The sequence below is a fragment of the Macaca fascicularis genome, chromosome 14, assembly GCF_037993035.2.
Source record: "Macaca fascicularis isolate 582-1 chromosome 14, T2T-MFA8v1.1".
Classification (NCBI taxonomy): domain Eukaryota; kingdom Metazoa; phylum Chordata; class Mammalia; order Primates; family Cercopithecidae; genus Macaca; species Macaca fascicularis.
In genome coordinates this window covers 113,167,996-113,180,135 of record NC_088388.1, presented here as the reverse complement: position 1 = coordinate 113,180,135, position 12,140 = coordinate 113,167,996, and the positions used below count along the sequence as shown (strand labels likewise).

The following is a 12,140-nucleotide window of genomic DNA, read 5'->3' as shown; positions in this document are numbered from 1 at the left end:
AATTGGGGGTGGGGTGGGATGGGAAGGATAAAGAACCTGGGAGTACACAGCCACACCCTAGCCTTCTATACCCCAACTTTCCTTCCATAGAGTCCCCTAGAGCTGAGCAGAGGATGTGAGGGAACCTTGTTTCAATACAGTAATTAACTGGCCAGCCATCTCGCTATCAATACTCCTCCGTGCACAGGCCCCAGCAAATAATGAAGTAATGAACAGCCAAAGTGATCTAACCATCGACCAGCTATTTACAATAGTCACTGCCAATACAGTTAATGATCCACCTGCCAGGTCACATCCCCGACAAGGGGCTAAGGAAACCCCAGGGCTCTGGGAAATCCTCTGGGTCACTATAGGTGTCAGCAATGGACACCCAACCCTGTCCTTGGGGGCTCAAACTGGGGCACGAAAACTGAGCTCTGACAACACGTAGCTCTGCTTACTGCTCCTTCTGTCCACCCTTCTCCTCCAAAGGCAATGTACTCTCCTCTAAGCCAGCAGGACCTGCCTGAAGCCACCTCTCCCCCTTCCTCTGGACAGGACAGCTGTCCCCCCGATCAGAGGGGTTTCTTTGTTTTCCATGTGCCACCACCTCTTACCCTTCTGTAAATCAGCCTTCCCCACAACCAGCAATGTGCTGGTGGTAAATGTTTAACAACTGGCTTTCTAAAAAGCCCTGGTTTGTAGCATCTGCTGATTGCTATGATGTGAATACTCCTACCAGGGCCAATTTTAAGCAACTAAGGTGATGTCGCTGAACTTGAAGTTGTGAAGAAATGTGAAAAATTAGCTTTCACAAGCAAGCTCCAATACTCCACTGCCCCCAACCTCGGACACTGTGGAAGACCCTTCACTTCTTTTGTCTTCTGACCTCAGGAAAAGCAGTGGCCCACATTTCTTTTTCCAATACAAACAATAATGTGGCCGGGCACGGTGGCTCATGCCTGTAATCCCAGCACTTTGGAGGCCGAGACGGGTGAATCACTTGAGGTCAGGAGTTTGAGACCAGACTGACCAACATGGCAAACCCGTCTCTGCTAAAAAAAAAATACAAAATTAGCCGGGCATGGTGGCACACGCCTGTAATCCCAGGTAATCGGGAGGCTGAGGCAGGAGAATTGCTTGAACCCAGGAGGCAGAGATTGCAGTGAGCTGAGATCATGCCACTGCACTCCAGCCTGGGCAACAAGAGCGAAACTCTGTCTAAAAAAAAAAAAATGTGAAGGCACTCTGAAATGGTAAAACATCATATGCATATAGGGATTATTAAATATATCTGCTCTTCTAATCTCAGAACCAAACACAATCTAACTTTACAATTTCCCAACTTCCATAATAACCTGATTCAATGCATCCTAATTCTTACTGTAACCCTTGAGTAACATGAAATTACCCCTAACCTTCGCTTCCAGCTAACTGGACCAACTTACCCCTAATTTAGGACTCATATACAGACATCATTTTGCATGTCACCTCTGAACTATTGGTATAGCTGCCTGGAGAGCTGGTGGGGGCTCATTGGAAAGTGTGCTGGGATTGATTAGTAATGTCTGCCTTGGCCTTGACTGGTGGCCCTCAGGCCACCTTGACTGGGGTGTGGTGGCCCTCAGGTCATCATACCAGCCCTTAATAGAACCTCTTCTACTCTTTGATTCAGCCTGGGATCATCCTCACTTAGGCTTCTCCAGGAGACCATCTGCTTCCCACCTCCACCCAGGTCCCAGAGCCAGCTCAGACCCCTCCCTGGCCTTCAGTACCTGTGTGCACCCTATAGTGCGTCTCCAGCTGATGCTTGAGGCTGAACTTCTTGCCACAGCCATTGCACTCATAGGGTTTCTCACCCGTGTGGATGCGTTTGTGGCTCTTGAGTGTGCTCTCATCCCGGAAGCAGCTGCCACAGAACTCACACTCGTAGGGGTGGTCGCCTGTGGAGACAAGCAGCTGGATCAGGCATTTGCCTCTCCCTGCCCCCTCCTCAGGGGCCAGTAGGGCACATTCAGTGCATGAGAAGGATGAGACGGCCTGTATTCACCACCTCCAAAGACAACTTAGGGATCCACGGCCACACCTCCATTGAATAAACAAGCAATACCTGTGTTCACACATGTCCACACTTTACTGTGGGCCCATGATCATCTGCGGGGCAAGGGCCAGTCCTGGGAAAAGAGAGCCCATTTGGTTCAGGGATGGACAGCAGTCCCCAGAAAGCAAGCCCTCATGTGGATACATGAGACCTCACCATCTTGCTTCTCAGATGACCTCTTCTCCCCTTCCTTTAGGTTAAGAGTGAAAGTCACTCCAGCCTGACTCCTCAACCTTCAAAGAAATCTCTCCAGTTCTGGGAACTTCACATTGTTCCCCAAATACCTTCTACAGTCCCCAATTTCCTTCCTCCACAGTCTCACATAGCTGTTTCCTCTGCTCGACTTCTTCTTTTCTCCCTGGTGAACTCCTAATCATCCTTCAAAGCCCAGCTCATGATACCCCTGTGTGGACGCTTCCCTTTGATTCTCCAGGCAGAATGAATCACACTTTCCTCTGTGTCCCCAAAGAGAAGAAATGCCCAGAATTTTGTTCTTTTATTCGTGTGGTATAATTTTTATCACACTTTCGCATTAAAATGGCCCACATTTTCTGAGCACTCAGATGTGTGATGTGATCGCATAAGGTGATCATGGCAACAACCTTAAAGAAAGATATTATTCTCATTTTATAGTTGAGAAAAAATGAGATGCTTGGAGATGCTTCAACATCATCCCTGAGGTGAAATAGCAAGTGAAGAGCTGAGCTGGGATTCAGGTTTGGGTCTGGCCCTGGAGTCAGGGTACCATATACTTGTCAGCTTGCTGACACTGTGCTGTATCTACTGGCTTGCCCACCCTACCTCCAGCATGGAAGCACCACCAGGATAAGAAGCAAGCCTCACCCATCTTTGGAGTCTCAGTGCATCGCACAGGGAGGATCCCGAACAGACTCAGGAAATGGTGGATCCATGAAGCTTGGAGAGAACTGCCTTTTCTTTTTTGAGGATCCCACTCTGAAATCTCCAGAGCATGAGAGGCTGGGGTGTGGAGAATAACCATCTTGCCTTTCATACCCAAAGTGGGGGACTTGGGGGATGAAAGGTGAGGACTCCAGCTACTTATTTATTACAGGAGTGAAGGCACAGACAATAAAGATAGATTGATCACCCCAGACTTTGTTCATGAATATTTAAATATCGCTGATTCGTCTTGTCACTGTAATTACAATTTCTCTGGGCTGCATCTCCAACAACCACAGTTTATGGTAAAGAATGGCCCACTGTATTTCACTTGTCCCTCTGCAGATGTGCGGGGCTGCCAACCGTGTAATGTCCTCTGCATTTCATACATTTTCTTCAGCTGCTGAAGGTTTAAGTCATCCACAATGACCTACGTTTTTTCATTATCCCCATGTCAAACTGCGCTCGTGCCTGGGCATAAATTGTCCTTCTCGTTATAGACTCGCATGCCTGTGCCTTCACTTCCTTTTAAAAATGATATTTTACTCTCTCCTCTCTCTCCCCTCCTCGGGCCACTAACCAAAGCTCCCCCTCCCAAAGCTAGGCCCCTGTACCCACATAAATTCTCATCTCTTCTGATGGCTCTGAGGGGTTTTTAGTAAGGCTCTGTGGGGAGCAGATGCTGGGATCTGATCAGTGACTTTCTCACGGGTGAAAGATTTGCAAGAAGCACCCATGCCATGTGAGGGGCACTTCCATCAAGTAATCAGATGGAAGAAGCTCAAAGAGTGGCATCGTGCCTTGACACCAGTTCACCCCAATCTATGGGGTGCTGCACTGGCTCAGAGGCTCAGCCAGTGAGTCCCTCACCTGCAGATCTGGGGATGGGCCAAGGCCTGGGGTTCTCAAAATTGCTACCTGCCCATCCTCACTGTCAAGAGCCATGGGACTTCCTGGCCCCTAGTCCCATCAAACTCAAGGGGAGCGGAGGCCTGTGCAAACCCTGGTACTAATTAGTTGTGTGTCTAACACAGTAAGGGCCAGTCTGTGTGCGTGCGCCTGAACCCACTCTCTCTGTGTGTCTGCACTCATAGTCCCGTCTGGTCTGACATCCAACTCCCCCTCCTTACTGAATCGGCAACGATTACGACTTTAATCAAAGATTCAGTATCCTCATTAAGGTATAAATAAATAAATAAAGCCAAGGCCACGTGAGACTTCAGCCGGAGCCGGTAATTAAAACGTACATCGGCAGTCGCCCAGCTGGGGGGAAGGCAGCGGTGGGGGGGTGGGGGGCAGCTGCCTGTGCCTTTCACCTCCAGAGGGGTCCCTAACAATTTAAAAAAACAAGGGGTTAAGACAGAGGAGTTTGTTTGATCCAATTTTTATGAATTTAATTATGAAGTGGAGCACATGTTAAATGAGTTTAAATAGGAAATCTCCTGAGTCTGCCCAGGGAAAAGAATAAAAAGAATTTAGAAGGAAAAATAACAACAAAAAAAGAAACAGAAAGAAAGAAAAAGAAAAGTCACCAACACACACGTATCCCCATCCCGATTTGGGAGCACGGTGCGCACCTGGCGTGAAATCCTCACCCTGAGAGCTGATTGTGTCAGTGTGGCCATAATGTACACAAAACTGGCTGCAGAACTCAAAATCCAATTTGTGGTATGTTGATTAACTCTGTAGCCTCTTTAATGAGCTTGACATTAAGTGCAGGACAAACGAGACTAATTAGAGCCCCCTCCAGCCTGCCCGGTGCACCTGTGACCCCCCCACTCCCCCCCCCCAAATCTGTCCTTACTTGATGCTTTCTCTGGCACTGGCCAAGCCCAGTGTCTGTCGTCCTCCCCACCCCAGCCCCATCCTGCTGGCTCTTCAGGCCCCTCCCTCCTGGCCCCTCCCTTCAGCACAGCTGAGAGTTTATTATATGATGAGCCGTGTGAATCAGGGATCCATCAATGCCAAGAGCACGGCTGGACTAACCTACCAAACACAGCTGCTGATGCTAAACACCCGGCCCCAGCAGCAAATGGGCCAAGAACAACGGAATATTAATGAGGCATTGTGTGTGGGGTGTGCACAGCCTGTATATGGCTTGTGTGCACAGTGCCTCACTGGTGTGAAAATTGATGGGTGTTTCTCTGTGTGTGCACAGGCAGCACACATGCTCTGTGTTTCCTAGAATAAGCAAGGGCTTCTCCCTAACTCTGGAAACAGCCCCTCCCTGTGGATCTGAGCCATGACTGACACAAGGGCATGTGACATTTTCAGATCTGAGCTCTGAGAAGGTGGCATGGACAGAGCAGGGCATATCCTGGCTGGATTTAGCAGGACTGAGATCATTCAAGTCACATGAAGCCAACTGGTTGGACCCAGTGGCATGCTCCGAAGTGGCTGAAAGGTATCTAGCCATCTTTCATAAGACCAAATGAACCTGGGGACCCGTTGAAGGAGGCGTTCATAGGAAGGTGCATATTCTTGCAGGGGAGACGCTTATGCAGTCGCTGCAGAGAAAGTCCTTGTCAACATCCCACCCTCCTGGGCCCTTCTTATTGAGCCCACCCCTCTGGGCCCTACCTCCATCCTATCCCAGAAATTTTAAGTAGTTCTGTGCAAATCCGGTGGTGCTAAGGCAATGTGCTCCCCTGAACAAAATGGCATCCAGAAGTGAGAGCCAGGAAGGCTCCTTAACGAGGATACCTACTGCTGGCAAGCCAGGCCAGCTCGGTCCCTGAGAAGTAAAGCTCTTCCCTTATTTAGCAGAGCCTGCCACCCATGCAAGACCTGGTCTGCATACTCAATCTCTGAGCTGTGACAAGACTCTCAAACTGAGGAGAGGGCCTACAGTAGTTTCTTTACATGGCATGCAGAGGTTTTTATGAGTATATGCTCTGTTACATACCCAGATAGAGACCTGACCCCAACCCTCCCTACAAACACAGCACACAAAGGCAGAGACACATGCAGACTCAGAAATGCGCATTCCTTTACCCAGGTACAGTCAGCAGAGCCCCAGTTTCATCATAGAGAAAATAAGGAATTTAAGCCATCCACTCCCCTGTTAGGGAAGACCGGGGGCTGCTGCAGGAAAGCAAATGCCTCTTGACCATCAGGGACCAAGTGTCCCCATCCCTGAAGCCCTAGAGGCTGGTGGCAGGGAATGGCCAGCCTCTGGGCACCTGGCCCAGCCTCCTTAGCTCATAACCCCTCCCTTGTCCCATCACCTGGAACTGGCTGAGAAGCAATATTTCATTGCTCATCGTTTAAATGCCCTCCTTGTCTTCCCTAAACAGGGTTAAGGTCCAAGTACAGGCCTTTGTTATTGTGGGGAAAGTAGGACTTCTTCAACTTGCCCTCAGAAGCCCGAAGCTGACTTCAGAAATCTGTATGGATGGCGTGGAGGGGCATCAAGAGTGGTGGGAGGCAGGGCACACACTGTTAAGAGACCCAGCAGGTCAGTTTTTCTCAAAATTCATTTTGGGTCTACCTACATGAGAATCCCTTGGGAATACGTACTAATAATGCTGCATCTGGGAACCCACCCTGGCCCCACGGAATAAAAGTTTCTGAGAGTGGGACCCAAGAGCCTGCCGTTTTAATGAGCATCCTGTGTTGAACATGGAAAGACTCTGAACCAACGGTCCGCAGGAGGGGACTGGGAGAACTGTCCACATTTACCTGCATGCCAGGCAGCCCCTGCATGTCCAAGCCTTGAGCAGAAGGACTGAGGGCTGACTCAGCCCACCACCTCCACTTTACGTCCTTGGAGGTAAATATAGAGACTGGCTCCCAGACACCCCATCCACCCATCAGCTTCACTGACCTACCTGTATGTGAGCGCAGGTGGCGTTTGAGGGCCGTGTGGCTGGGGAAGGTGCGGTTGCACTCGCTGCAGATGTAGCTGCGCACGCCCGCGTGGACCTCCATGTGCTGCTGCAGTGCGCTCTGCGCCTGGAAGCGCTTCCCACACAGCAGACAGAAGACGGCCATGTCAGTGCCTGTGGGAGACAGGAAAAGGGGCGCCTCAGAAGGCTGGGAACACAAGGCGCATTCTTTACCCATCTGGAGTGAGAGCCAGTGTCGGGACTCACACTTCCAAATCCCCATGCTCAGGGGCAAATCCAGAGTTGGCCCAGGCTGTGCAACACTGAGCACCCAGTATGTGGCCCCAGGGATGGGCAAAATCGACGTCGTTCCTGAGCTCTGGAAGCTAAAGTCTAGTGGGAGAAGGATAGACACTGATCAAATACATCACAACAGCAAGGGTAATGTGCAACTGTATCGGGCAGTATGTAAAAGGCAGCAAAATACTAAGAGGGCACATACCAGATGGACTTCGCAGAGTCTGGGGCAAAAAGTGGGGGAGGCAAGGTAGACCTTGTGAGGACAAACAATGACAAAGATACCACGGGCCAGCTATTGTTCTAACGTAACTAATATAAATCCAAAACTCCAAAAGCTAGCCTCTGTTATCCTCACCCCTTAGACAAGGAGACTGAGGCACAGAGAGATTAACTACTTAGGCCAAAATCCCATAGAGCAGCAGTCCCCAACATTTTTGGCACCAGGGACTGGTTTCATGGAAGGCAATTTTTCCACGTATGGTGGGGGGATGGTTTCGGGATGATTCAAGCGCATTAATCATTAGACTCTCTTAAGGAGCGTGCAACCTGGATCCTATGAATGCACAGTTCCCTATAAGGTTTATGCTCCTATGAGAATCTAATGTCGCCACTAATATGACAGGAGGTGGAGCTCAGCTTCACTCGCTCGCCTCCTGCTGTGCAGCCCAGCTCCTCACAGGCCATGGCCCAGGGTTTGGGGACTCCTGCCATAGAGTTCATAAGTGGCAGGGCTGGGATTCACACCCACGCACCCTAGATTTTAATGCTTTCCCAAGACTAGATACAGACCCTGTTTTTGTTTTTGATTTTTTTTTTTTAACTACTTCTCCACTCACTAAAGCATGAATCTTAGGTTCATTCACTCAACAAGTATTACTTGGTGCCTTCTACAAGTAACGTTGTCTTTTTGGCACTGGGGATATAACCATGGAAGAGCATGCCAAGTGCCTGCTCTCATGACCGACGTTACCCTGAACACCAGGTGAATGGCGGAATCCGGAAGGTGAATGGCGGGATCCGGAAGATGGAATAGTGTCTGTGAACACTCTGGGCCAAAGGGGAACGTGGCCGGTGGGAGGATCAGACAGAGGAATGGTGCAGTGCAGCTAGGGAAGAAGAAGAGGAGGCTAAAGGGAAAGGTAAGGGCCAGGCCATGCAGGGTCTTGCAAACCACGTCAAGAGCTTTAGGTTCCATCCCAAACCCGACGGGCAACTGTCAAATGATTGAAAGCTAGCGAGTGATGTGAGATTTTCATTTAATTCTAACTGGCTGTTCACTCCCACAGTACCCCACAAATATAGGCTGCTATTTTCTGTTTGTTACCAACCCCTTTCTGATGCTGCTCTGGAGCCATGGCCGAAATTTCCAGCTACAGCACCACGGGAGGAAGTATCTGACCTTGTGTGTGAGTCCTAACTGGCAGCTCGGTGCCCAGCCTTTTGGGCTCTGTTTTCCTGAGCACAGGAGCCCCCTGGCAGGCCCATCTGCACGTCTCTGTGCTGGTACCTGGGCAATATCACCTGCACTTGGCCCCACACTGCTGTCCCCTGTGTGGGGGGCACAAGCAGGAAAGGTAAGTAGGCCTAGCATCTGTCAGCCCAGTCCAGAGTGGGTGGGGGCAGGGGGCAAAGCTTTGGCTGCTGGAAGCCATGGGCTGCTCAGCATGGAATTGAGAAGTGTCTGGTAGAAGGTAGGGGGAAGAGAAGGGATGGCACGAAGAACCTCCCTGCCTTCCTGGCCCATCGATAGAGATAGCAAGGAGAGGCCTGGTCCTCACCACCTCTGTCCCATTCATTGCTGGGTTAGGATGGACTAGTAGGCAGGCAAGGTCCACCTCTCACGGTCCCCTACACTTCTGTGCCCCTCATACTCACCCTGATACCCCTTCCCTTTGCAGACACTGAGGTCTAAGCACCTGGAGCCACACCCCATCTCACCAGCAATCAGGAAGGCTGAGCAGGGAATGGAAATAGCAGCCAGCACTGGATTTTTCTCCTGGCTGTCAAAAAGCAGGAAGGAAGGGGAGCAAAACTAGGTGTTATGCTAGGTGCTTTTTCTATGTTGTCAGCTCATTTAAAACTTACAATCCTACAAGGCAGGCATTCTTATCCCCCTTTTTACTAGCGGAAAACAGAGAGATTAAATAACTTGCCTAAGATCACACAGAAAGAGGCAGAGTTGGGATCTGAAAATATCTCGGTGTGTCTGCTTTCAGAAACCACGGGGTTGGGCTCAATGCTGCCTCTGGGGCCAGCTGCCCACCTGTCTGTGCTTACCCTGGAAGAGGCCCGGTAAGGACAGTATAGAGCACCCCTGCCTCTAGTACAGCTCCAGCAGTGGCTAGAGAGCCCCTGGCCAGGAGTAGGCGGATGCTGGGGCTGGGTCACAAGACATAGTTCTCTGAGCCCGTGCAATCCCACTGGGAGCCACCAAGATCTCTCGGAAATGCTGAGTAGGGTATTCAGCTCCACTTGCTGGAGGGGGACATAATGAGAGATGTATCTTTCCGGACAGAAGCAGTGCCAAGAGTTGACAGTGAGTCTTCAATATCCCTCCCTGCTTGGCCTACCTACAAAGGAGCACAGTGCATCTGCAATGCGTTCTGTGCCCAGTGGCCCCCAGTTCTTCACCTTGAGGGCCCCCAGCATCTACCCCCTCTCTGCCCTTAACCCCCACCCCACAGAGAGCCCAAATTAAGCCAGGTGTTCAAATAGCTACCTTAAATCAGTAGGATTGAGTAGGCTTTGTGGGTCAGCCATGCCCTTTAAGAGCCAAGACTCCTCCTTATGCATCCTCTGAGATCCCCTGCATGGAAGGAACCTGGGCAGACGAACATGAATGGCATTGCCAGTGGGACATCTCAGCCTACACAGCCAGACCCAGAGGTGCTCTGAGAGTCAATATCACCCAGCAAGGCAGACCACGGCACTCTGCCCCCTTGGTCTTCCCAAGACCCCTAGATGCTGCCCCACTATGCTGTCCCTACTTCTCAGGGTGGCCTGAACCCACTTCATGTCCATTCAGCCAACTCACTGAGCCACTGCCAAGTGCAGGCACTGTGCTAGGTGACCAGGGGCAGGCTGAGGCTGAGCAGAGAAACTGGGTCCCAGACTAGTGGGAGACGCTGAGTTAACAACCACCCGGAGGGTAAGGCAGGGCGACTCCAAGAGCTTCTGAGATTTTGAGTTAGGCTTTTACAAGTAAAGAGTGTTTGAGAAGCAAAGGACAAGAAATTGGGACACATGTGCCAGGCTAAGGAGAGAGACACCGCTGGCAAATGTCAGAGCAGATGGGGCCAAGGTCAGGCCCTGGGGATGGAGACAAGCTGGGAGATGGGAGTCAGACCATAGAGGGCTGTACATGCCAGGTAGGACACACTGGACTTGATTCTACAGGCAATGCAGTGCCAGGAAAGGACCAAGGGTTGGTAGGATCCTAATGTCTGGGTCCCCCTCCAATTCCTTTTTTGAAACCCTAACCCCTAAGGTAATGGTATTAGGAAATGGGGCCTGGGGGGAGATAATTAGGTAATTAAAATGGGATGAGTATCCTTGTAAAAGAGGGCCCAGAGAGCTAGCTAGCCCCTTCCACCATGTGAGGACACAGAGAAGTCAGCAGTCTGCAACCAGGAGGAGGACCCTCACCAGAACTCGAACATGCTGGCACCCTGATCACAGACTTCCTAGCCTCCAGAGCTGTGAGAAATGCATGTCTGCTGTGTATAAGCCACCTAGTCTGTGGCAGTTTGTTATAGCAGCCTGAATTGACTAAGACGAGTGGTGCTAGCACGATCTGACCTGTGTTTGAAGCCAGTGACTCTGGACACACATAGGGACTAACAGCAGCAGCAAGTGGTGAGAAGCAGCGAGAGGGCTGATGCGCCACTGGAGGAGGGTGGGGACCAGACCAGGGCAGAGGCTGCCAGGGCAAGGGGAGAGAGAAAATCCTAGAAAGGTGGGACAGCCAGGGAGGAGTGGCATGCACAAAATCCCAGATGGCAAGTTCCACACCTGGCCAACAGGCTGGAAGTTCTATGGTCACCACCTGGAAAGGAAATGCCATGATGTCCCTACAGTGGTCTCTCTCCCTTTCCTGGGACATTCCACAAGGTGCAGGGGTGCTCCTTGGCCATGTATCCACCAACCAAGCCTCCCAGGGGAAGAAAGGGGGGCCTCTGAGACTCAGCATCCACTTCCCCCATTCTTCTGCTTGGAGACTAACAGCTATGATGATAGAAAAGTATTTAAAAAAAAAAAAAAAGGGAAAGGGCGGGGGAGATGTGGATGAGACACAAGAAAAGCTATTGGTGCATGTGAGTTAAAAATCTAGAGACTAGATGTGAGTTATTAAACAATTTGCTGCTGTTTCAGCCTAGCTGATTGTTCGCATGTATGATGAGTCAGGGCAGATTCTATTACACTGGGAGATTAAGCAAATAAATGCTAGCTTTTGGAAACACATTAAAATGTGGGACTATGGAAATAAAATTATCTCGAAAATTGTATTAGCAATTCATTAGCTGCAGTGAGATGTGCAGCGGGGCAGGGGGGCCTGGAAGCACTGGAACACTCTGCTCCCTTCAACACCTGGGTTCTGTCCTCTGCTATGGAGAGACGTCAGGCCTGGTGCCAGTGGGGAGAGGGGAGGTGCTCTGACTGGATGAACAAGACCCTCAGAAGTCAGATGGTCCGCATGACACAGGGGAAGGAAAAGAAGCATAGGGGTCCCAGCTCTCCCATATACTTGCCTTGTGGCCCTGAGCAAGTCATTTTACTTCGCCAGATCCATTTGCTCCTTATCCACCATATTGTGGTCATCAAGAACATCGAATGAGACATCCACAGGAAAAAACTTTATAATGTGGTCACAGAGCCAATGCCAGCCAAACAACACCTTCATCTGAACTAGAAAATCATGTCTCCTCCTCTGGGAAGCCCCACAGACCTGGTGAGTACAGAGAGGGCTGGGTTTTGGGCTCTTTCCTCCTCAGCTGGGTACCCCTGTGCCGTGAACAACCTGGATCGTGAGTCAT

At 50.5% G+C, this 12,140-nt stretch overlaps 1 protein-coding gene across 11 annotated transcripts in view; it reads right to left on the bottom strand.

Moving 5' to 3' along the window:
* Nucleotides 1-12,140, bottom strand: part of ZBTB16 (zinc finger and BTB domain containing 16) — a 197,119-nt gene that overhangs the window by 6,523 nt on the left and 178,456 nt on the right. For all 11 annotated transcript variants that reach the window (XR_012423717.1, XR_012423712.1, XR_012423718.1 and 8 more), the window contains 2 exons: nucleotides 6,811-6,981; nucleotides 1,755-1,922 (listed from right to left, as the gene is read on the bottom strand). Coding sequence is in view for 5 of the 11 variants with exons in the window: in XM_045370983.3 (XP_045226918.2) it covers nucleotides 1,755-1,922; nucleotides 6,811-6,981 (339 nt within the window). In the remaining 6 variants the exon portion in view is untranslated. The remainder of the gene's footprint in view (nucleotides 1-1,754; nucleotides 1,923-6,810; nucleotides 6,982-12,140) is intronic.